The sequence below is a fragment of the Aptenodytes forsteri genome, unplaced genomic scaffold (genome assembly GCF_000699145.1).
Source record: "Aptenodytes forsteri isolate BGI_AS27 unplaced genomic scaffold, ASM69914v1 Scaffold309, whole genome shotgun sequence".
Classification (NCBI taxonomy): domain Eukaryota; kingdom Metazoa; phylum Chordata; class Aves; order Sphenisciformes; family Spheniscidae; genus Aptenodytes; species Aptenodytes forsteri.
In genome coordinates, this window is record NW_008795857.1 from 2,955,261 (window position 1) to 2,981,696 (window position 26,436).

The 26,436-nt window shown below is 38.5% G+C and overlaps 1 protein-coding gene across 2 annotated transcripts in view; it reads right to left on the reverse strand.

Moving 5' to 3' along the window:
- The window catches only part of ZFAND3 (zinc finger AN1-type containing 3), a 143,162-nt gene that overhangs the window by 8,899 nt on the left and 107,827 nt on the right, over window positions 1–26,436 (reverse strand). For both annotated transcript variants that reach the window (XM_009283747.2, XM_009283746.1), the window contains exon 6: window positions 19,391–19,561. In XM_009283747.2, the coding sequence (XP_009282022.1) occupies window positions 19,391–19,561 (171 nt within the window). The remainder of the gene's footprint in view (window positions 1–19,390; window positions 19,562–26,436) is intronic.

A 26,436-nucleotide genomic window follows, 5' to 3' on the forward strand; every position in this document is an offset into this window, starting at 1 on the left:
GCACCTTGCTTCCTCCTTACTGCTGGCACCCCAAGTTGGCAGCGACTGCGGGAGAGTTCACTGCTCCACTACTATTCCAGTTTTCAGAAGCTTCTCTTCACGAACTGCTCTGACACTAAGCACGGGGGGCGAACAGGCATTTGACATAGGGACACGTCGTGCCACACCATCTTGCTCTGTAGCTGAAAAGATGTAGGTTATTGTCTCTTTGTCTAAAGCTAGTCAATGTTACTCAGTTTTCCAGGGAGCATGTGATTCAGAAACACATGGCAATACTTTTTCCTACAGGTGAGGAGAGCATCTTCAGTAGCCACCTCTTTCTGGTCTACAAAGAAAATCAGCTTTTTTCTTATTTGGCCCTAACACTTTATAGCAGTAAAGAAATTGCCTCAAGTTTCCTACCTCTAAAATGAATGTTACATAGTGATAAGTAGTATTAAGATGATACAGTAGGGAAGAGAGTCCTACAGTTACAGGGTTCACGTAGTCCCCCGTATATGAAACAACATATGATATCGCCTATGCTGCAATATTTTTCCTGCCTGATGGTGCGAAGAGCATCACTTTGCCTCTCACTGAATGCTTACATTACTGCTGCTCCTTGAATGCTCAAAAGATACTAAAACCACAAAATGATGATATTAGAGAGATGGAAAAGGATAAAAATGATTGAGAGAGTGTGTGTTTGTGCGTGTGTATATACACACACACACAAAAATGTGTGTGAAGTGTTTCAAGCTCCTGGACTATAAAACATCAATTGTAGGAGAGGACAGCAGGCTACCTTTATGTTAGTGTGATTGTTAAGAAAACAGAAAGGGAAAAATATCACACATGGAATTATTAAAAAAAGTGAAGAAAAATTGATTTATCTCTGCTCTTTGTTTCAATAGCATCAGGTATGAAAAGACATGTCTATTATCTGTGGCTGGCTTTGAAACCCTGTTCTAGGAACAAAGCAAAAAAGACCAGTTTTCTGTATTGGTATATGTGATTCAGAAATATGGATGGAAAGATGCAGATTGAACTGATATATATCTCACCCCTTGTAATCATTGTCTCCACTTCAGTCTCAATCTAGGTCACACCACACTCAAATGTGACAAATATCTTTCTTGAGGTGCCAAAAATTCAAGGTCGGTTGTAATTCTGGTCCTTGGACTAGAGTTTCAATACTGAACAGGCATTTCACTCAATTCTCTCTTACAGAAAACACGGACTGAAGGCTTCCCTTATTTCTTGAAATAAGACTTCAAATTACTGAACCAACGTCCACTGCGGGCACAAGAATACATAAATACCTGACTAGATGAGCTCAAAAATCAAGTTTGTCATCTTATCTGCAATGGATGTGTAAGAAGCAGATGCAAGAAACCCTGCAGATACGGATTGGGCTGCAGTCATTTCAGTCCCTTGTAGGTAAAAAATGGTTTTAAATCCTGATGGTTTTACAGATCCTCTCCACATGGTTAACAAGCATATGTAGAAATGTTATTTAATGTTATCTAAAAGAGATCTTGAACATGTACACAATCTTCTACACAGCTTCAGCAAGACCCTTTTGACAATTCTATCAATCTAGTAAGAAAATACATATACACCATGATTTATCACTTTCGAACATGACCTTTCAATTGCCCCATCTCCTCACCTTCTACAAAGCCTCCTGCCTTTGGTAGACCAGTGTAACTTCATGATGTTCCTTTCTACTTTGCTACCCCTCCAATACAGTCTATTCTGTGCTTTGCCATATCTTTATTTCTTTTTTTAACACCTTTTAGCTTTTTTTAGAGCACCTGCTTTCATGTAGGAAAAGCTGTACTGTATGCTATTTTTATTCCGGATAAAACATATTATTTATTTTTTCTGTTTGTCAAGTATTTTCTTATGCATTCTTGAATGGAATTTCAGTAACTGTCCACAAAGAATGGCAGGTGATTTTCATTTTCCCAGACTGTGGGAAAAGTATTTCTAATTTCAGCAATTAAATGATCTGAACCTGTTACTCATATATCTATTTAAATCTGTACTGCTAATTAGAACTGATAATACCTAATGAAAGAATACCCAAGCACATTTTGAACATTATGAAAGATAGTTTTGCATATATTAGCTGTTCTTATGGAGGGGGTTTATTCTTGTTGAATAAGCAATGGGGATCTTCTGGAAGTCTCATTTCCAAAAGAGACTTCAGATCTTTAGTCCCATTGCTCCAAAAGCCTAAGTCACTTTAAAGATCGGAACTTGTATTTTTGTAGGTTTTATTTAAAATTTAAAGGACTTGAATACTGTTAGATAGCAGCTAGTTGAGTAGCAGTAGTTCCGAACATATTTTTCATTAGTTCAGAGTGAATATATTCAATTAAGTTATTACTGCTATATTCACTCCTTGCTTCTTCACTGGTCTGGAAATCAGAGTGGACATTCTGTGGTCTGTGTGTGCACCAATGCCTGATGTCGTATCAAGACCATCAGTTTTTACAACAGTTCCATTCTTAACTTATGTGTACTGGGGCAGAAGGCCAATATATGTACTTCTATTTTGATCCTTAAAACCAATCCAGATTTAGAGGTGAAACCTTTTCTCCTGAGAACTCTGCTTTTATGGTTATAAAGCAAGTTAGATTAATGAACCCTTGCGGTGTATTTACTGTTAAGTTCATTATGGGAAGATATCAAATAGAGGTTGTCTCCCCTAAAGGATTTTACTGCAGAAATGCTTCTTTTCGCACACTGTAACTGAAAGACAAATAACTTCCTGCTAGGGGAAAGAGCATTGGAAAAGGGAATCCATCTGCCAGCTAAAAGTTAGTTTACCCTAGTCATCAACCAAAAATATGCCAGACTTCCACTCCAAGCATAGAAGATTTCAGTCTAGTAAATGTAATAATACATCTCACAGCATTGCAATTGTTGTTTTCTGATGTTAGAAGTAAACTGTGAATCACCTACTCCTCAGGCCTCTAATGCAAACATCTTGGAAAAACATTATGTAGTGCCTCAAAACCTTTGAGCTCCTCTAAGCACCCCAGCAACTACTTCACGATATATATCATCAAAAATTCACTTCCATTTCGTCACCAGAGCATAAATGGCTAAAGCCATAAAGCAGTGTACCTTCTCTGCCTTACTTGTACCGATACAGATGACTTTTGCATAGGACATGCAAAAAAACATCATTCAAAGGAAGTCTAAGATCGCACACAAGCAACTGTAAAGTTGCTTTCATCATTCCTGAGGCATCTGCTGGGAAAAGGCAATTGGAGAGGACAGAAAACAAAATAATTTTCCATATTCAAGACCAGAGAATACCACAGACCTACAGTTCGCTCTGTGTGGGTGATGATGAAAAATGACTGCATTTTCCTTATTGTTACATTCAAGAGCACTGGCTTGATGGCAGTATGGAATAACAGTAAGCAAATATTTCAACTAAAACCTACATTTAACTCTTAACTTTCTGTCTTCAAATTCTGAAAACAGTAAGCTGCTAAAATACCGACAAAATGATATGTGAAGCATCAGAAACAATTCAACTCAATGGCATAATAATCCGCAACACAAAAGCCAAATAATAATTTTAGAGGGTCCCTGATTTTGTTAAATTTCTTTTTTTTCCTTTGTTAACTCAATGGAAAGCGGTCAGACTTTCTGGAACATGGCACAAATGCCCAATAATTGGATTACTGCAAACTACCAATGGAGAAGCACAGCACACTGGTGGGACTACTCTAGTGGACGTCCTTGGCCAGGCATGGAGTAGTCCCAGACTCTTCTAATGTACTGCTGGAGAACATCACACTGTTACATAAGATATAGAATAAATATAATGATCCCTGTTACACGAATAGCATCATGACAGAAAGGAAGCTCCTTTTTCTCCCACCCCAAGATTCTGGGTCCTAATCTCATTGATGAGACATTCAGAAAGCTGCTAAAGGAAGACAGATTTGTTTGTTTTGTTTGTGAGCATGTTTTGAGAAGTGGTGAAAGCACCAAGCAAGCTTATTAAATATTGATCAGCTTACACACTTACAAAATGGCTTAAAAACATTTAAAAGTGTCCCTATTTGAAACATCTTGATGTGTATTACCTAAAAGTAGTTGCATGCTGCCACAATTACCATACAAAATCAGAGCTTCTTACACTTCAAAATCATCTTACCTGCCCACTAGTACTGTTATTTATCATTTTCATTCCCAAGTCAAAAGGCAGAAGTTCAAAACTGCCAGAATTTGTGGCCATTTCCAAATTTTATTTAATAAACAACTTGTGTTTGTATAGATCCCCTATACAAAGCCTATTCAAAAGTAGTCTTAACAATGGCGTAGACTTATTCCTGTGCAGAATTCTATGCTGTATGCTTTCGCTTCTTCACGTGCTTCCCAAGAAATTTTACCTTTCTTGCTAATTTGAAATTCTAATCAACAGGAGGGTCAAACAGAACTTAAAAATACCTTGTAACCTTAAGAGATGAAGGTGCTGCAAAAATTCTCTACCAAAGGTGTATTATCTAACAAGGTATGTGTGAGTCTATACACAGATTTCTGTGCAAGAACAGATTTTAACATGTCTTTAAAAGGTGACCATATCTACAGGATATCATACAACACAACAAAACCAGGCAGATTAACCAGCAGAGAAGATTAGCTCATGCAGCGATACATGCTGCTGCAGCACTGTTCAGAATAATTGGACATCATTCCCCAAAAGAGTCTGGTAATCCCCAGAACAACAATTATGCATCTCCCCCATCCCTTCCAACTGGAAAGATGACTTAATGTGTTGTAAATGATACTAACAATAAAGCTATTTAAAAAAGTGTGGGAGGGAAATCTTTTTTTTCTTTTTTCAAGACATGGAATAGGTAAGAAATAAATGTAGGAGTAGAACAAATAGCTACCAAGATACAAAGCCAAGATCCTAAAGACCTGTGCATTGAGTACCTCAGAAGACACTTGCTCTCTGGATTTCAATATAATCTAGCTTGTTCCCCTAATATTTTGGAGATTGTTCAAAAAGAACATCCAGCAATGGAAGGAAGTAAAAGTGTCCTATAGTCCAGCCTAGCAAAACTTCCAGTGCCGCTTGTATGCACTGCTATTTTACAGTATAAAAATACTCTAGTCTGCTGATATCTTGTATTATTCTCCTTCTAGACAGCTCCATTCTTGCATATACTCTAATTATCTCTTCCCTCTCTTCTGTGGGGAATGCTCTACATTGGCATTGTCAGATTTCGTTACACAACTCAAGGAACATTGAGTTTTACTGACATTTTCTATAAAACCAAACCAAACCAAATCCCAACAAGCTAACAACAAGCTTTTGGAAATAAGTGAGCTAAACTATTCTCTCATTTCCCTTTCCCAGCTTTGCAAGATGTCTTGGACTTTGATTAAGTGCTAAGTAGTTCAGAATAACTTGGCTAGGAATCTTGTCATTCCTTCCCACGGGGAAAGGAGAGTAAGCCACATCATGGTGAAGCTTTTTAACCAAATAGATGTATTTATTAAAACTCTGCAAAACATAGCTTGAGGCAGTCCTTTCTATCATTTCCACTCCAAGAAGAGTGTTAACCTCTAAGTGCCCAAAGTTAGAAGTCTCTAAATATTGATGCACAGTATCTTAAAAATTGCCCTCTCAAGGCATTTCAGTTCCACGTTCCCTCACAAACAGCACAGCTGCAAAACATTCAGGAAACAGAGTAGGAAGATGTGTACATAACTTATCTTATTAATTTCTTTTTCTAACCATTTGCTATGGTCACTGCAACTTGCCTTTCAATATTTTCTTCTTTATATAGATTGTCTATACTTACTCATGACTACCAAAATGATCAATAATTGAATCAAAAAGAGGAAAAGAAAAGAGGTGGTATAAGACACCTTAGAAAGTTTCTTTTAATCTGCCAATCCGTCCCCAGGACTGATGTGCACTTGGGACTTCCATCCTGCTCTTAAGTCAGCCATAATCTCAGGTTTCATGCTAGAAGCACACAGCTCCATGACATCTGTGATGCTACATAAAATTTTATGTCTGAGACTCAGGGTGCTTATGAGATGCTGCAGATTCATTTTGTATTTCCACTACTGGGTTTACGCTCGGGAGAAAAGAGGGAACAAAGATTTTTTTTTTTCCCTCCCTTTCTTGCTCTATTTTGCCGTCTACCACAAAGAGGGTAAAGCAATATGTATGAGCATGCATGAGAGACAAAAAAGCTATTAGTGAAAAAAACTGCCCAGGAAATGAATGGAAGAAATTGTATACAAAAGAAAGATGACGTCACCTTAATCCTGTAACAGCCACTGGACAGGTACGGTTAAAGATTCTGCAAGAATTCTTTAGACTGCAAGGCAAAGACTTTGTATTTCCAAGTTTAGTCACGTAAAACCTGTGTTTCAAAGCGTCTTCTGTCTATTTTCTTGAAGATCGTAAGCCTGGGAAGCTGCTTTAGGGAGCACGCAGGAGATGCAGTTTTGCACTGTGGAGACTCTGCAAACAAACTACCTTTTATCCCAATTTGTGCTAATTTCAAATTCACTTTCCTATTTATCTTACTACTTGCACAGAAAGCTTTCAAACTATTTTTTCCTACATTAAATGTGACACAAATTTTGAACAGAGAATTTATATCACTTGAGGACAGAGCACATGCTGATTTTTTAAGGTTTTTTTTGAATCAACAATTCTTAAGGAGGTTCTACATAAGATAGTATTCTACTCCTTGACTTTGGAACTAAGAAGAGCTCAAAAGAAACAGTTTCCTCCTGTTTCTTTGAAGACACTGTATTTGGAGTGGGAAAAATTAAGATATGGCACTCTCCTAGATTCAAGTCCTGCTTTTGCTCTAGTGGATGCCAAGTCCACAGAAGTAGGGAGCATCTTCAGGAACAGAACTGAAGTTTTCAGGAAATTATTTCTGAATTTCAAAGAATCCTCAATGAATCCAAGTGATAAATACAGCATACCTGCTTTGCAATAGTAAACTGCAATTAAAAAAAAGTTTGCTGTGGGTCAGGTCTTCCTAAATACTGCAGGTCTCAGTCAGGACCATATCTCAGTTCCGCCACGTACCACAAAATAACGGTGGTTAAGTCTTTTGGTTTGGACCAAATATTTTCCTTGCTCTACAGGACGCAGGCACATTAGAGTAACTGCTTTTACATCACAACTTCTTCACCCCACTATGGATTCACGAGTTAAGGCCACCATCTATCGGAGACAGTCTAATGGAGCAACTTCGGTACGTGATTACTCCCACGGATACAGCATGCAATACTCATTTCTAAACTGCTTTATACCTCAGAAGTCACTGACCTACATTTCATCTGTAGGCTCCCCTTCCAACCTTATACACTGTCCTCAATTTTTTGTCTAAGTTGCAATCCACAGCAGTCAGGCACAAGCAGTAGCTGTGACCCCACAAGTTGACTTACCAGCTAGCACAAATGGTGGGTTACCACTGCTGTGAAACGTCTATAGAACTGGGGTATGATCCCAGTTCATCTATGGTGACAGATACAACTTCACAGAAATTAGCATTTTAATTTGTCACGTATTTTCTCAATATAACGGAAAGAAACATTTTTCTCCAAAAGACTTGCACAATTGTTGAAGCACAAAGGCAAAACGGTTAAAGTTTAATTTAACAAGAGAATTTGCAAAGGAACCATTTTGCTCCCAAGAACTTGCAGCATCAACAGTGGTGCCAGACAGTCAACACCAATGTATGACTGACTTGAGGGAGAGGAAAAGCTAAGTTCAAAATTAAAAGTTTAGACTCTAGGTAGGTGAAGAGAGTTTGCTTTTTTGAATAATCGTGTGATCTTGCAATGATATATTCAGGAGGAATTAATATCACCGCTATACTTGTAAAAGGAACGTTCACTGCCATGTTTGCAGGGCCGAGAACACACTGAAACAACACTGCATCTCCCATATCATTCCTAGTTTCACAAGGTGATATCCTGTAGGATGTGGGAGAATGAATCCAAAGAACAGGATATGCAGTAAAAAAAGCAAAATTATGCTAAAAAGGCATCCTAGTGTCCAAAAGCAGACAGCTAATAGAGGTAAACCATAATAACAGGTAACACTACTGCAAACGGTAGTACTCTCGTAAGATTTTCCATAGGCTATACCAGCATATAAAGAAGTATTTATTTGATATAATGATATATCATACGATATATTGTATCATCCCTCCTGAGAAAGGGCAGGTGGATGACAGCTATCCTAGAATCAATGCAGGGCCTTGGTGCAGAGTGTTTGACATTTTCAAAAGAGCTAGATGAGTATTAATACTTCTAGAATTCTCTCTACACCAAGCCCACCTGAGCCGGTACACTTCTCCCAGAAGCTGAGGATTTAATTAAAAGCCAAAGTGTACCCAGTAATTTAATTAAAATAGCAAGCAATACCGAGTGATTCAATAATGTATGTGTATCGTTTTGTTTAGCCCAATGAAAATGCAGGAAAGATAAGGCTACTAATAAAGAACTGGAATGGATAAAGAAAGGGTCTATACTAACATACTGTACGTGTTGTATTAATTCTAACTGTTCTCCTGGATCCGCCATGTATTTTGACTTCAAATTATCACATGCTCAATATGATTCCAGGTTTGACTTTCAGTATATTTCACGAATTATATTATTTATGCCTTGGGTTTAAATAGCTTTCTAGAGCTGCACCATATTGATCCACAGTCTGACAACAACTAGACTTGCTGGCCAAATCACTGGAGAGAAGCAGCTCTATTTCTTTTAAACCTAAATGAAATTTATTTTATGTCTTTAGCCCCTATTTACACCTTATGTCCAGGGTCTCTTAGATTACGCATCCTGCTCCATGCAACTCGTCTATTCCTGGAGCTTCTTGCTATCTATGTCAAGAGTAATTCTTCTTCTAACCAAAGGGAAACAGAGCTCCATTCAGAAGCTCTATGCCATAAGGGAAAACAAATGCTTGGAGTGATGTGCACTTCCACCCTTCCCCTTTTTTTTGGGTGCAAAGACTTACACAACATTCCCTGCTCCTGCTTGTTCAGAATATGGCAGGACCCCCTGTACACCACTTATGCACAGATTTGAGCAACTTTCAGCAACTCAGGAACATTGAACGGCTGTGAACACCTCTGCAGGTAAACTTTTTCATTTCAATACATATAAAGATAACAGTTAAATAAATGTTTTACTTTTAAAAACCTACTGAAGAAAATACTATACCTTAGCAATTAGAATATCCATAAATACAGTTTTTGAGCTCCTGAAACTTTCCTCCAAGGCCAGACGTACTTAATATCAAAAGCCCCTGACACAGGCTAATATTATTGTTTTAACTTTTGTGAAAACTGATGCACGCTGATCTTTATGCCATTTCCTTAGAAGACCCACAGCAACCTAGTAGAGAACTCCAGCGGAGAACCAGGTAGTCTCAAGTCCCAGTACCTAGCTTTAACACTTTCTTATACCTTAGATATGGAATTTAAGACCACAGGTGGCATTTTCCTTTAGGTAATACTTTATTTATTTAGTTTGTAGGGGAAAAAACCCTCTAGTTCCTGGAAAGAATCCTGACTTTTCAAGGCAAATTTTGACAATTGCTTTCAATATCCTTTTTCTCCTCCCAGTTCTGATGGAGCAATTGGTGTGATGTTTTTTTCCCCACTTCTTCCTATGAAGAATTTAGACTTTCACCAACAAAATTCACTGGGCATCATTTCTACCTACCTAAGCCTTACTTCATGGTCAGCTGAACTAGCTGGTAACGTTGCTTCAGGATTTGTCAGAAGATTATAGGATATTTTTGGGCCTTCTGTGTATACTTCAAATATCAAGCACATTAGTAAAATCAGTAGTTATGTGCATAGCTATTTGTTAACATATGGACAAATATGTTTGATTCACTTTGGGGGGACACTTTCTAGGCCGTATCTTTCCTTTTGAGAACAGGCTGCAGCAGCCTCCTGCCAGTCAGCAGAAGCTTTCGAAGTGCACAGTCCTGGTGAAGCTACAACCTGTGCCTATGAGACTCTGAATAAATAAGAACACTGTAAATAAAGAATTATTAGAAAAGGTAGAGCACTTTAACCTTCAAAAATGTTTCCTTTAACATCTGGCAGGTGGCTATTATCTTCATTTTTCTGAGAAGAAAAAAAAAAAAAAAATGACTCGAAGACTGAGCAAATTACTTCCCTAAAGGTATTGAAAGAGATGGAATTAGAAATAAGATAGTCTCAGCTACATTTTTATGTTCAGGTTCACTAGGCCGTGTGTCTCTTGTGCATACAGGACAATTAAAAATTGCATCTTCTTTTACTTTATGCATATGCTTCTTTCTTCTGTAACCACAGTACAGGTATGTATGGAAGAAGAGACCTAATATGGCACACCAACAAAATGCTTAGTTTTTTCCTCATACCGTAGTATCCCTGCAAAAACCACCTGAAGGTTATATACTGAAGGACTTACTACTCAGTAGTTTCAAAATAAAACCTTTTTTTGTTTTGTTTTTAAAAGGAACATGCTAACTTGTTTTATTTAAGGAGAACTCGAGGACTTAGGAGACCGACTGACCCATTTCAATTACCTGTATTGATTGGGGCTATAGGAAGGTAACTAAAAGGCTCAGTATACATCACTAAATCAAGAGAGTCACCTGTTGCAGAACTTTAGGTAGCACGGTGGAAGAAATCAGAATCAGCACATGCTGTAAGAAACCCACATTAGTTGAACAAGCTGGGGGAATATACTAGAGCCTCTTCAAACTGTATTTCATGATTCCTAATTATAAGCAGACCATGAACTCCATTTACACTTTTAAAGCTGTGGACAGCTTTTCTAAAGCCTAGACACTGAAGTGTTTTTCTGGGTCCTATCCTTGGAACCCATGATACACCAATTAGTCAACTGCCTTTAACTGTTTAATTTCTAGTATTTTCCAAATACATATTACTCGGAGACACCAATGTTAGTTAACAGCTCCTATTCCCTATCAATTAAATTACAGTCTTGGGATAACATTTTCATAAAGTAAAACAAAACAAAAAAACCCTTTGAGTTTGAATTCAAACTTCAACAGTTTTTCTCTCTCTCTTTTTTTTTTTTTTTTTTTAAAATACTTGCAGCAATGTAAGCTAAGATGCTAGGCATTACTGGAATGGCTGAGGCAAAAGTACTATTCTGGGAGCAACTATCTTAGGAGAACAGTCAACAGAAGACAGCTGAATACGGTACGTCTTCGGGCCTGGCAGGAAGACTTGCCAGAATTACAGTACATAACCAGTTACTAATAAGATTTATTTTTCCTTTAATACTTCTTATTGAACTGGTTGACTCATAATCTCCAGAAGCAGTGTGCATATTTAATTTTAATCAATGGAAGTACATCTGTTATACCAATACATAATCATATCCTGAAGCCATTTTGGTTTGTACCAGATAAACCTTATCCCTCTAGAAAGTGAATTTACCAGTGCCATTACAAATTCTTCTCCACAGAAAAAGGTTCCATGGAAATGGAACCATGATTCAATATTTTACCAAGTTTCAAGACAAACATTAGTTTCAGTATGTGTTGGACCGCTTTGTACAAAGATGAAAAAGTTGTCAGAGCTTTTGTTTGTTTGTTTTTGCTTATCTATTCAAGTTTGTTTCTTTCTGCCTGTCCTTTTGAAGATAATTTCTAAATGAACTGAGTAAATCAAATAATTCCAAATTTATTCTGGCACAATCCAAACAAGTGCCTCATCTCCTATGTTTATGACCGAGCAGCTCTGTTATACAAGTTAAGAATCTGCAGCTGTTTTTCTTCCACCTGTTTTATTACTGAATCATTGTGAGACTTGCTGCCACAGTATCTGTAAAAAAGGTACATCTCTTCTGTGTGGACACATTTTGTGTCTGATGGCTGACAGAAATGCTCAGTGCTTGATACGAGTCTGTTCTTTTCTTCCTCTTACCCCTCTGCTTAGTGGAAGACCAAAACAGAAGTAAACCAACAGACACTTTTAAATAATCCCAAGAAAAGAATTCCACCAGGTTATCACAGATCTATACAGAACTAAATTAAAAGCAGGGATGTGGAAAAATAATCATAGTAACATACCAGAACTCTCTTTTTTATACTTATTAACTATGCTTATGTGTTTGTGTGTGTATATATATACACCTGCATATATATACACATAATATGAGACAAGTTTCTGAAAAAGTTTAGAAGGTATGTTTGCCAAATATTTTTAAAAAGTTTTGTTCCTGTCCCTGCCAAGATTACAGATTTTTACAACTTGTTTATAATGCTTTCTCATGGTAGTTGGATCTCCTTTACTCTACATTTACTCATTAATGTTTTAAACTCCTTTCCATTGTTAATACTTTTTTAATATATATTTTTTTATAATTTGGCAAGCACCAAATTATCTTTAGAATGCACCACACTAAAGTCAGGAAACGGTTTAGGATGTAGGATATTTTGTAAGAGATATAATGCCAGTTTAACGTTGTTCTAGTGCAAGATAAATGTGTTCCCTATGGGTTTATTCCCTCATCACCTTAAGGTCAGCTTTCCTTTGAGCTACTTTTTTCAAATGACTTCTCAAATTTGTAATTTTGTTCCCATGAGTAACTACCCTCATGATCACTGTTCACATAGAAAGGAATGTGGTGCACTGACACCTGTAGAGAAATTAACCTGAAGACTCAACATGCATTTTTTTGGACACACGTTTTTTGATGAGCTGTCTTAAATAAGTCTTTTTCTCTTATTTTAATAATTAAGCAGAGTACTTCTGTTTCTGCCAATGATTCCTTTCATCTACTTAATAGGCATTTATAACTGCCTGTCCCACTGCCCCTATTTTTTGTTTGTTTTCAATCAATGTAGTTAAACATTCATTTACATGGGTTTTTTTTACCTCTAGGCAAGTAATCTTAAGATTACTCAAATACTTGGTTTGTTGCTTTACCTCCCTATTTTATACTCTTTCACAGTTTAGCTTCTCTTTTATCTTTCTTTCATTTTCCTAGATGAATGAACTCAAGCCAACTGTACTATGCAACATGTACATCTTGTACTACTGTGGCCTCTTTTCTTTATTTTCCATTCTTCCCATCCCCTCCTCTAATCTAAGCAAAAACTGCAGAATCTTAAGTGGTTTTATGCATTAACCTTATGAGAAACAAGCCACAAAGTAGTCGGGTACAAATTGGGTTATCAGCTATTCAGACACGTTGATTTTCTGTGTTGCTAAGCTGTAGCAAGCAGCTTGCTATTAAACTTGTTAGAACTAGAAACCATTTTATCAAGACAATCTTACTCACTTTGATCACATCTTGAGGAGGCATTTCACCAACTTCTAATAAAAAATTAACATGGCATTTATCCAGTTTGCATTAAAGTCACATTCAGCACCATCTCCGACAAGCCCAGCACGTTGTACACTGAAAGGACTAAAATCTGGGTCCTCTTTCTGGAGACGTGCTGTAGTAGTTAGATCTCAGTCACAACGAGCAGCGGACAGTGATCTATGTGGATGAAGTTATATCCACGTAAAGTTCCTTCCATAGGAAGGAAAGTGATGCCCTTATAAAGGTGCAGTCTGTGGTGTGCTCCAACAACGTGCTGTGCCCTCATTCCACACGTTCAGCACAGCGAAGCAATACTCTGGCTAACTGGCAAAGTCAGACTGCTGTTTCCTGACTCAAAAGTCTTCCCGCTGTAGAGGCCACTTGTGAATGTGCATCCCTTCAAATCAAGAAGCAGACAAACATCAATACTTGCCAACATCTCACAAATAAAAATTGCAAAACAACAGGTTTTGCCTTCACCCATGCCCGAGGTTAGTAGTTACTGCAGAGTCTCCATCAAGAGCAGTGATGAATACATAAATGTTCAAGTCTGTCCGCACTCTGGGAAATTATAACTTCTTACAGCACAACCTAGGCCAGTAAGACTCCAAGAAAATATTTTCTGTCCATGCAGGCAAGAAATACTGTTAACAACTGTTTGATCAGATTGCACCACAACTGAGCAGTTATTTTTTAATACAGTCTGATCAAACTGGAAGGTTTCAACATCTTCCCATCCTATTAAGCATCTACTCTGGCCAAAGAACACAAAAAACTTGAGATTCCTACCCGAGAAGCACTCAAACAAATCGGCAACGTGTCTACGGCACTGCTACTGGAAGCTAAAGCTCAGCTTACTTTCCAGGGCCTTTTATCTTGGCCACCCCATTGCCAAGAGTTCTGGACAGGTGGAGCCTGAGCTACAGATGTGTCCATTAGGATGTGGCCTACAAATAGCAAACTCTTCTACACAAAAGCTGCTGAAGAGCTGGCACACTGTACTAGTTTTTCTTCGATTGCTGACTAGGACCGGATCTAATGTGACAGATGTGAAATTCCTTTACTGATCATCTAGAATATCCTCGTCCAACTTATGCAATTCCAACAATATTAAAGACCACTACAGATTTCTGTGCGTTGGGTTTACACAACAAGTGACACCAGAACTAATTTTTGCTGTAAAATACTAAACCTCTGCCATAAAATTAAGGTATGCTTTCTGTGCAAATAATTTCTATGGCTTAGAAGTTCACAGCTCAGTATCTTTTAAAAGTGTACACAACTTTATTTAGTAGCAATATACATCTAGTCAAGTAACTAAGACAAGGCCCATAAATTTATAGCGTAATTTGCAAATAATCAACCTGTCTTTTTCTAAAATACATTTCCAGAACTCTGTGTTACATAGCTACTTTAACTCACAAATTCTCTGCCCCTAGTTTTAAAGCAAGTCTGTGGTAACCACCTGCTTATCACATCACTGAACTGACAACTTAATTTTCAGATCAAGAATCACAGGCGATTCATTTTGCACTGCTTACACTTCCAGCAGAAATGCTGTAATAGAATGTAACTTGAAGAATACAATTCCTGTAATTCTGATTTATCTGATGATAAAACTGCCTAGTATTAAATAAAATATATAAAATATTAAATAAATACCTTATTTCAATACAATCGTTATCCATCAGAATACGCTAAACTATTGAAAGGCCCACCCAGAACTAGAGAACATCGCTGTCTGGAAAACATGCCTAGTGTAACTGTCATCTAGAAACGTTTCATAGGAAGCTGGTTTTGTTCTAGTAGCGTTGATTTAAAGGTTATCCAGTCAGAGAGGCACAAAATGAGAACTCATTTTAAAATTTCCCTTTCTCATTGAAGCTCGCAAAATACATCAGCAATTAACAATTCCTATCACTTCTCCCAGTTCGCTGTGTGAAAAGGCTCAGAACTAGTCTTACAAATTGCTCTTTTGAAGATCAAAGTGAAGCCGAATTTGTCTGTGTGTGCTCTAGATGAGTTTGTAATTTACTGGCACTTTCAGAGGAGGCTTGGCAAGCACGCTCGTTTGACAGCCCCAGGGTACAGGATTCAGGGGAGCTCTGTGACTCTTCCCTTCTGAGTTCCTTCCTTGCCTTTAATTGGCACCTCATTAGAAATTAATGAAAATGACATCCTCTGTTCTTCCTGCTCCAGGCACAGAACGCTACAAAAAGGCCCATCACAATTCATAACACATTCGATTCATATAGCAATGGCTCTTAAGCATTATTTATGAGATGTGAATTTCTTGTCAGCAGTTAATAACTTGTACAGAGTGGAAGCAGAATGAAAAAAGATTTTGAGAGTATGCGTGTATGAAAATAAATAAATCTTTCTACAGCTGAAAAACGTTGTGTTTGAATTTGAAGAACCCTTACTGGAACTCCCTTAGTAGTGAATTGTTTTTCTTCATGGCAAAGCCCTGCAGCACTGTCATATCTGTCGAAAAGTCCATGTAGTGTGTCAAGGGAACGAGCTCAGCAGCATCACCTCTCTCTGGACAGGTTTTAGAGGAGGCAGTAGAGCCAATACAGCAGTTTCCCAAGGATCTCTGAATTTGGTGTAAAGCAGCAGCCCACTCTCTCTGTCCCCTTTTAGAAAGGTTGTGCCCCGCTGGACAAGTCCCACTTACGCTAGATTAATATCTGCAGGTATATTAAAACATTGTCCAGTATGTATAGATTTTTCTTTCCCCTGTGTCTCACTAAAAATCTCACTGGAAGAATCACCAGGACACATCGGCAAAAAAGGCGATGATTTCCAGTACTTTTAACATTAGGACAAGAAGATGTGTCACAGCAAACAATAAAATTGCTGTTCCGTGGAGTCTTACAAAGAGTTAATTTGGATTTTAACAACAGTGTTTCAGACACAGCTTTGGAACAACATAGTATTTATGTGGTTAATCCTTTTTCCTTATATCCAAGCAAACACACAGATTTGTCTCTCTAAAGATCGTGTCTGCCTTTTTATTGATTCTGACTATCAGAATTTCTTTCAATGTTTAACATTAAGGTTTTTTCCCATTGCTTAAGGATTGTTAAGGATTAAGATGCCAAGAATTTAATAGCAGTGGTCAAAGTCCAGATCAAACAATGTTCTACCGTGATCATTACTTTTGAAGAAAATACATGCTTATTTTACACCAGTTGGTTACATTTCCAACACTTCCAGTTAAACACGCATCATTACCTGTGCTTCACATTATGACTAAAAGGATAACCTGATCATATACAGATTTAGAAAACATTTTAAGTGAATGAGAATTTTAACATATTTTTCTGTCCCATTTCCCATCACCCCTTCCCCAGGGTTTTTGATCTGGCTTGTCATTCATGACCTAAAGCAACCTAATTTTACAGATAGGGCAAAGCTAGTGAGAACGGTTTCTAAGGCAGCTTCCTTAAAAATGACAAAAGCTACTTGCTGATAAGTATTGGTAAAGCAGTTTAGGTGATGTGAAGCTGAGATGACCTGCGTTGCTCAGTGGTAGGATTTTGTTTGCTTCTTACTAATATTACTATTAAAAGTAAGTAGTGCAGGGAACGCCTACTTTCACATCACATGAGAGCATTTCATTATAGACAACACAAGTACTGAATACAGTAGTAATGAAACATTATAGCTGCACAGGTAAACCAAAGATCTCCAGTCTTTTCAGCTGTGTTGTAAACATAGAATAGAATAGAATCATTGAGGTTGGAAAAGACCTCTAAGATCATCGAGTCCAACCGTCGGCCCAACACCACCATGTCCACTAAACCATGTCCCTAAGCGCCTCATCTACTCGTCTTTTAAATACTTCCAGGGATGGGGACTCCACCACTTCCCTGGGCAGCCTGTTCCAATGTTTTATCGCTTGTTACTTGGGAGAAGAGACCGACACCCACCTCGCTACAACCTCCTTTCAGGTAGTTGTAGAGAGCGATGAGGTCTCCCCTCAGCCTCCTTTTCTGCAGGCTAAACAGGGGGCTCGTCCAGGAAAGACTCCTGCCTCCCACTTCTCTCATTAAATGTGTGGAATATAAGTGTTTATTATACATCCGTTAAACTATACAGGATGTAATACGTAATGTAGGAATGCAAGTTTTCATTTCCTCACTTATTGCTGAGGAACTCAGAATTTTTTTGTTTCATATTCATGTTTTATTAACACATTTTATGAACTTTAACAGAAGTATTTCCCTAAAGCTGTATATATCCAGTAGAAACAATTTAAAGAATATTCCTACAACATTTATATTGCAACTATGTTGAATTATGGAACTACTTCAAGAAAACTTGAGAGGAACCAACTAGATGTATGTCATCCAGTTTACAAAAAAAGGCAGGTGTTATTTTATAATTTTAAAAACATTACTAATCAATGGAAGGACTTTTAAAAACTTGCTTTCAACTTCATTGCTCTTACATGGCTCCAATTTTGCAGAATGCAGGAAAGATTAATGATAAAACATAATTGCTAACTCATCTTTTCTCCAGTTCTCCCCAAACTTGTAAAACTCTCTTGCTCCCAATATTAGGGAGGGTTCTTCTATTTCAGTCAGGTACCTGTGAGCAGCCTCAGTCATTTGATAGGTGACAGCAGCAGACCAGGAGCAGAAACTCCTGCCTCTACCATGCTGAGCAGAAAGAGCCATACCAAACTGTGTCATCGATAGCGCTGCATTTCTTCAGTTTGATAAAAATCTTACTGGATACTTCAAAGTATCCAGACACATGATTTCTGTAACAAGAATTTCAACATTACAGCTTTTCATTTCATGTTTGGTGGCTTCACAGATAACGTATGCTACTTCTACAGCAGTGCTCCGATATCTGAAACAAAGCCTGTCTCACGTCCAAAAGAGCACAACACAACAGTAATCTCTAAAGGTTGAAGACAGACAGACGCTGAAGAAAAGAAGAAAGGATAACATGGAATTTTTGCAGCTTTCTATCGCTTCTCTTCACTTGATATTAGGTATTCAATACAGAATTCATTAACTGGGTCTTTGTAACTAGCTTAGCCAATCTTTTCTCTCCCCACTGCTGCTCAGAAGGACATGCCTTCTATCCAGAAAACATTTTAATACAATGTTCGACATTTCACGTGTGCAATGTGAATTGCACCTATCGTCTATGCAAGTCCTTTGGAAATTATCCCCCTGCTGAGACACAATAAAGTAACTAAAACTTCTCCAAATGTATCAATACAAGCATGGTCAGAGAGCGCAAGTGTAAGCTTTCAATACATGATTACATGAAAAAATAATCAGCAGGTAAAACTACCATGTGCATTATCACTGGGTCTGATGAGCACATTTAAACCAGTTATGAACACAATTCTTCCATGAAGGAGAGAGCATCTCCTCTGGAATCCAGTCACATTAATTATTATTTGAGAAAGATTATTTGCATGTAATATGAAACCCCAAATTAGCTGTCTGCATGAGATTATCATCCTCAATTCAATTAGCTGAACAGTGCCATCAACTTCGGAAGCACCAGGTTGGATGATTTTAAGCATATGGTGAACAAGTCTTCCCCCCAAAACAGCTAACTCTGAGAATGAAAACATTTTCAGTTAGAGGTTTTTTTGGTTTTAAATTTTTAATAATAATGTAATTATAAAATGCAGAATGTAGATGCTGACCTATGTTCCTTTAAGCTCCATAAAAACCTTGTCATCTTTGCATATTTACTGATGTGCTTTGTGTTTCTTCTCCTGTCAAGTGGCTATGACGCTCTCCCGCCTTACAGGGAGTTCTGAAGCTAAATTCATTAACATCTGAGATCTCTTGAGACGAGGCAGTACATCAAGGCCAAAGTTTTAAAGGGGAAATGAGACAGGAACTAATTATAACTTTTTGCTACCAGTAGAAGCTATACCTTCTGTTTAAAGTATCTTTGAAAGATACAAAATGCAAGTGTTCTCTGCATTTCCACCTCTGATATGGATCCGAGCACGGCTGCGTTAGAAAGCTGGACGCTACTGACAAACAGTACTCACCACAGCGACACGATCCCAGTTCCTGCTGTACTAGCTCCAGTTTTGTTTGGCACTGGAAGCATCGGCGTCTACTCTTCTGTTTGGATCGACTGGTTTCTTCAGGCCTGTCATTACTGTCATCCAGTAGCCGTGGCCGTTTCACAGGAGAAGCCTCACTCTCCGACTGTGAATCTGTTGTATTCACAACAAATATTTTAGGAAAAATATTAGAACTTCCTTGCTGAGGCATCCCTTTGGCAGATTGAAGGTATATTGCTTTCAACTGGGGTCACCACCAAGCAGCGTGATACTTTCCATTCTATTGCATATACACATTTTCTTAACAATCAAAATGAGCATCAAGTAAAGGACAAATTATCTTTGTTCCCTGTAAGAACCCCTCCTGCTGGCAACACTGAATAGAAAATGAACTGATTAACTTCCTTCCAGCCATGGCTGGGTCATAGACAGATACGTAGAGTACACCATCCTAAACAATTGCAGGCTTCATCTGTCATCTCATTTAATTTCTCCTGCGCACCTCCTTCATTCTCCCTGCACAAACTAACTGAAGTAGGCTGCTTATGAAAAACAACCGAACACGGGTTCAACCTATTTCCTCCCCAGGCAGGAGAGCGATCTTTAAGGCACAGCATGTAAACTATATCTCTTATGACTGAAGGCAGTACGTGAAGCACCATACCGTGCTTCCCTCTCTTTCCACATGGATAATAATTTAAATGTAAATTAGTATACACCAATAGCACAAACCCAAACAAAATAAGCCCAACCTGTACATGCATGCTATAAATTCAAAGTGCTCAGCCATTTTTAAAGAATTCATCAGAATACTATTTGCATTAATAACTTTATAAATTTCAGCTTATAAGAAAATAGTGTGTGGAAAACCTTAAGAAGTTAAAGTTCAGGAAAGTGTTACTTCAGGTACCGTAATGCCTTTTTTTTTTCTTTTACAATGGAGAGTATGTTGACCAGGGCTCTAGAGTAGCACATGAAATGCACGTTACCGACTGGAACGTGGGAAGCCCAAGCCTTATTTTTGTGGCATGTCAGAGGCAGTGGATTTCAGTAGATCTGCCGCTCTGCAATCTGAGTCAGGTCAGACTAGAAAAGACATTTTCCCTTCCCAAACCTGTGCATAGCGGAATCTGTTCTGTATTTCTTTTTTATAGAAGCTAATAGAATTTAATCCAAACTGTACTAAAAATTAAATTGTTTGTAGAGGTGTTGCAAGGAGAGTAACTGCTGAAAGCCATTACTGCAATCAGTCAGCGTTCTAGTGCAAGATGGTGATCAAGGAAAAAAAAAATCATTAGTTCGGTTAAATCCATTTTGAAAGGACATTAATCCAACAAATAACAAGATAACTGTATCTTTTTGGCAGGACAGTAGCCTATCGAACATGTTTTTATCTTTATTTTAAGTTTCCATTGCATGGTGTCCTTTGCTTACGGAAAACATGTCTACTTTGTGTTAGCTGTCCTGGATTAGCCAGGAAAAGAGAACTGCCATGGCTAAAACACTATCCATATCCTTGTTATTTCAGTGATCTTATCTCATCCACTGCTTATCAACATCATGCCCTTCCTTGACCAAATATCTAATGAAGTCAGACTAGGAATACCTGCTAGCTTCTCCCTCCGGGATATGCTCTATTAACTTTCCCTGGTTCCTCACATGCAGTATATACTAACCCACTTTTCTTACCTGTGTTTCAGACCTTGTCTCACAGTGTTTTTCCAGTTGTTGGACTCCAATATTACAGCCATTACGAGTATACAACTTAGCTCACTTGGGTCTACTTTATTTCTGTCATACTGCTCTTAAGATGCTGAAAATGCGCCTGGCTTTTTAGTAAGTAGGAAGTCCCCACATCTCACATTTAATAGAAAAGTCAGCTGCTTTCTGCACAGTATACAGGTGATAAAATTATTGCAGCTTAATAAAAACTTATCTGATGTGTGCCTCAATACAGCCTTCTTTTCGATCAATGTCGTAGATTACAACTTACACCTTAGAAGATACATCTATTGGGCCTAAACCAACATTCAGTGCGTAACAGACTCCACCTTTGCACGCCTCGCTGTGCAGGAGCCTTGACAAGGAAAATAAAGTAGTGCATAATGAATTAATACAGTTATGGAACAACTAGTCCTGTCTTAAATTAAATCTCTGCAGAAGATGATCCAAGAAAAAGATCCTCTGAACAGACTGCAGGGATCCCGACTCATACTCCAAGGCAACAGTCCTATCACGCAGACACTTGTTTTCAGAGTGCCTAGAAGAAGAGCCTAGCCTTGAATGTCGTAGGGTGCACCCTTCAACAGGCTGCTTGTGTACCGTAACCTGGCTGACTCAGGGTTCAGTAGAAATCTGTTCCAGCCCACCTTGTTGCCAAAGATGGGGAAATACAGGATTTGTAGTTCATTCATTGCTCAGAGAAACAGATACCCTGCTATTTTGAAATAGCTACCTCCCACACATCTTTGCTTCTGGAAACACAAGCCATTCTGGTACTTCTCAGAAGGGAATGTGGCATTCTGAATTAAGCCAATGGAAACCATAGTGGTCTGCTTACAATAAAGTCCAAATAAGGGATTCGTGTGCATGAGTCAACCAGTGTGTAATCAGTTAATGAAGCCATGTGCCTTAATGAGAAAAATAGCTACTCCAAGTCCTATAATTAAAATATTTAATTATACATTTCCTCTTAATTGCTAATGACTAATTGAATATTAACATAAGTTGGTTAATATGACAGAAATGAAAATTTAGGTATCTCATTTTTTAAAACGCATATCTTTTTGCCGTAAATTAAACAGTGTTAACACTGAGGTAAACTTAGCCTGACTCTCAGAGACAGTACCAGCTATCTGATCACTGTCTGCACAGCGCCTTGAACACGCGAGCACAAGCTAATACTCATTAGAAAACAGACCAACAGTACACACGTTTACATCTTCTCATGGGCAAGTACAAAGAGCGAGGAGAAAGCACAGATTAGAAATCAGAACTTTTAGATTCAGTCCTGCATGCATTTCTTCCAGATCACGCTGCCTTCCACGTACTGACACAAGCGATAGAGGACACAAAATAAATGCTCCAGCACCTGGAATCTTGCAACATTAAACTTCAGAGATCTGATGGCAAAAGGAAATTGTCATGCATAGCTTTACTACCTGGACTGCAGAAAAAAAAACCCTAGGAACAGGGTGAAGCGCTGCAACTAGACTCAGGACTAAATTCCCAGTGTGAGCTATGAAACAATCAGAAATGGCTATGGAGAAGAGGATTCTTTTAGCCAGTGCCTGACAGTGGCCACTGTCTAACCACCCTTAGAAGGATGGTTCGCGCAACAAGAATTACTTCTCGCTTTGCTTTTAAGAAAACATTTTCCACGCTCAACTTGCATTTTAGCATTACACCTAAACCAACAAATACCCAGTCCAAGGGAAAGAAAAAAAAAAAAGAAAAAGAATGCTTTCCTTTTACCTGCAGATGTCAAAAATCATAAAACTTTTCTGTAAAAATTAAGGAAAAACAATAGAGATGGGACATCCCCAAAATTTCACAAAGAAATTGCTCAGCAGAGTAACTGCCATTGACACTCTCCCATCACAATTTTAGTTCGGAGTTAAGAAATAAGGATTCTTCTAATCTATATCTGATGATGGAGATTCTTCTAATTGTGGTGACTCTATCAAACTCCCATTTGAAAAGAGAGAACGAAGTAATTCAGCTGAGCAAGACTGAAACTGGAGGCTTGTCTGGAAACAAGCAGAGTAGTGTTCTTAAAAATTCTGTTATGTCTTGGACAGAAACTCACATTTGTTCCTTACTGTCACTGTTCTCATCTTCATTACTCATGTTCTCCCCTCAAAATTTTCCAAATAAATGGTGTTACAACTGTCAGAGCTGAATCCCACTCTCTTACTCTCCTGCCATGGGAAAGTTTGCAGGCTGCATGCGCATGGCTTCACTAACAATCACGATGGCTCTTTCATGGCATTTTGGGGAGAGGGTGGGAAGCTCTAAGCCCAGTAGAGTCGTGGGCTGAGAAAATGTGAGAGGGAGAGTTGGGAGAGAAAGAGGAGCCCTCCTCTGCTGCTGCTTGCTTCAAGAATGAGATGAATCTGTTTAATCTCTGGTTTGATGACAGATTTTGAGGCACTCGGGTTTTTTTTCTTTTCGTAAAGAACCCATCACAGTGACAGACTGACATTTATGATCTCAGCTGCCTGTGCAAACACCAGTAAGACCAATAATTAATGAACCCTCAAACATCACTGCCATCTCCTCTGAAACTGTTTTAAAAGGAGCTTGAGCTGTTAAAACCTCTGTCCATTAAGAAACTTGCACGGTCACAGACAATAACTACATAACAGGGATAAACTAAAGTTTGAGCAATATCTTCTTGCCAGTTTCTAGGGGTCTGTTTTTTTCTTCCTTCATTATTCCATTTTTAGATGAGGGACTACTTAATTCCCTGGCATGTTGACTATGCATTAGAAACTTCATCTAGAGGAAACCCTCCTTACAAATCTTTCCTACCACATTTACCAGAATCATCATTTAAAATCATCTCCTCTACTTCAGATGAACCTAAAATTAACACAGTTCCAAAACCCATTTGCTTGTTGACTATTAATGAAGAGACAGAAATTCAAGATTAACATCTTATGAGCCAAGTTTGACAACTGTGACCACCTCAGTTCCTCCCTGTTTCTGTATAATGCTGTGGAAACAGTTATTCTGAAACTCTGATATTTAGATTGAGATGAACATCTTGTCCCCTCACGCAATCAAGACTGCATCTCAAAGCTGCGTCAGAAACTTAAGCGTGCATCTCTTTGGAAGCACTCATACTCATAAGAAATTAATTTCTTTTGTAAATTCACCTCAATTTTTCTTAAAACACTACAGACAGATGTCTCCAGAATTCTTACATAAACCCTTTGGTAACATTTAACCACGCAATCTGTTTTCTAGTATCATCACAGTGCCCTTAGCATGACCATTTCACTGATTTATTCCCCCCCCCCCCCCGTTTTTTATTTTTTTACCAAAACTCATTGTCCCTACCAAAACTCATTGTCCCTAAACAATGTGGAGTGGAGAGACTGTATAGGAATAGTCCCTGTGGAACTCAAGTCCTGTCAGCCCCTTCTTTGCTTCAGGAGGCTCCCTGTGAAATCACTCTGGAGACTATAAATAACCCCCAGAAGTTGCATTACAGAAGTTATTATTTCTACATCAGTTACCAAAACCATTCAACAGTAGTTGTTTCCAGCCCTAATAAGTAAAAACAACCAGCCAAACGACAACAAAAAAACCTCCCAACAACTTTTAGCCTAGCTGTTTGAGATACGTAATGGAAAGAGTTGCTGCAAGACGTTTCAAATATGAAACGTTACTGATGTGCTTCAAATTCTGCCAGCAAAACTCTGTCCCCCTTTGCAACAGAGATTAAGAAAAAGGCTTCTGTTACAGACAGCGACTTAAAACGTTTGGGTTTTTTTAATGAACACTAAAAAACAGAAAAAAAATGAAATTTAGCATGTATATTGCTTTGAGTGTAAGCATTATTTCTGAGCTCAACGACAGCATGGCTTAATTTCCCCGAAATGAGAGCTGGCGCTCATGATACATGCATTACAAGGAAAGAAGAGGAGAATCAAACTTGGGCAGTACCAAGCACTTTGCTAGCACAGTGAGAACAGGCATTTGTAAAACACAAAGATGAACACTCCAGAGCATCACAAAACTTGTGTACGTGGCTAACTGACAGCATGTGTTACAGCGCACAAGTACTGCGGTACGCTTAAGCAAATATGCTGCGTAACAGCCTAGGGCTGTGGCTGAGCTAACGCAACTAACACAGCCTAGCGGCTCCAGCTGACTTGAATCCAGACAACCTGAAACACAGGCAAGGCAAGGTGGGGCCACCGGTCACCCCCTAGAAAGCAACCTGGCCTGATGCGGAGGGGAGGACAGCCACAGCTAAAGGTCACTTCAGTAGGGACCCTGACTGGCATCGTGTCACATGCGTACCCCCTCCAAGTACTAAGCTGCCAGTTTTCACAAAACCTGCATGTGGAACTGGTGTGTTCAAGACCTTGATACCTTTGTGAAATTTGATTAAAATAATCCAAGAGATTCAGGAGTTCTTGTGGGACAAACTATGGGGGCCTTATTTCCTTAGGAAACCAGGCAACTGCCCCCCCTCCAGTGGTTTATGTGCATCAACCTAATTTGTGTTTCTTATCACCAAACTTGAAAACTTAACACACTCTGGTTAAAATTTTATATATGTGTGTGAATGAGTATTAATGCATGTATTACTACTGGCATACGACTTCAGGAAAACAGAAAAATGTGGGAGCATAACCATATAGCTTTAGTAACATTCCACTTACACATAAGAAAACACTTTTTTACTGTAGGGGAGACCTGGCACAGGTTGCCCAGGGGGATTCTGGAGGCTCCATCCTCGGAGGTGCTCAAAACCTGACCGGACACGGCCCCCAGTCTGCTCTAGGTGACCCTGCCTTGAGAAAAGAGGGTGGACCATATGGTCTCCAGGGGCCCCTTCCACCCTCAGCCATTCTGTAATTCTGAGATTCATGGATGGGAAAATTAAAAAAGAAAATTTCTATGTGAGAGGTAGGAAGGAACTAGTATTTTTGTTTTCCTCTGAACCTGTATTGTTGGTACTATCATCTGTCAAAAAGCAAGCATACCTGTACTGCAGTGTAACTTAATGAAGCTATTAACTAACACCTCTAATGAAACGGAAGAGACTAATCTAGTGCCAGTAACCCAGGTGAATGAAATGCACGTTGAAAATTGCATGACAAATAGTGAGCTACATAGGCTACTGCGTGCATTTTAGCTAAGTTATAATTAGAAGAAGTGTGAAAATGCCTATTATCCTTTCTTGTCAATAAATTTCATAATTGCTAAATTAAGTGAAAAAGGTAATTAGCTTTCATGTCATATTTAGGCTCCTGTAGTACACCTGTTTTATAGTTAAATTCTTGCTTTAT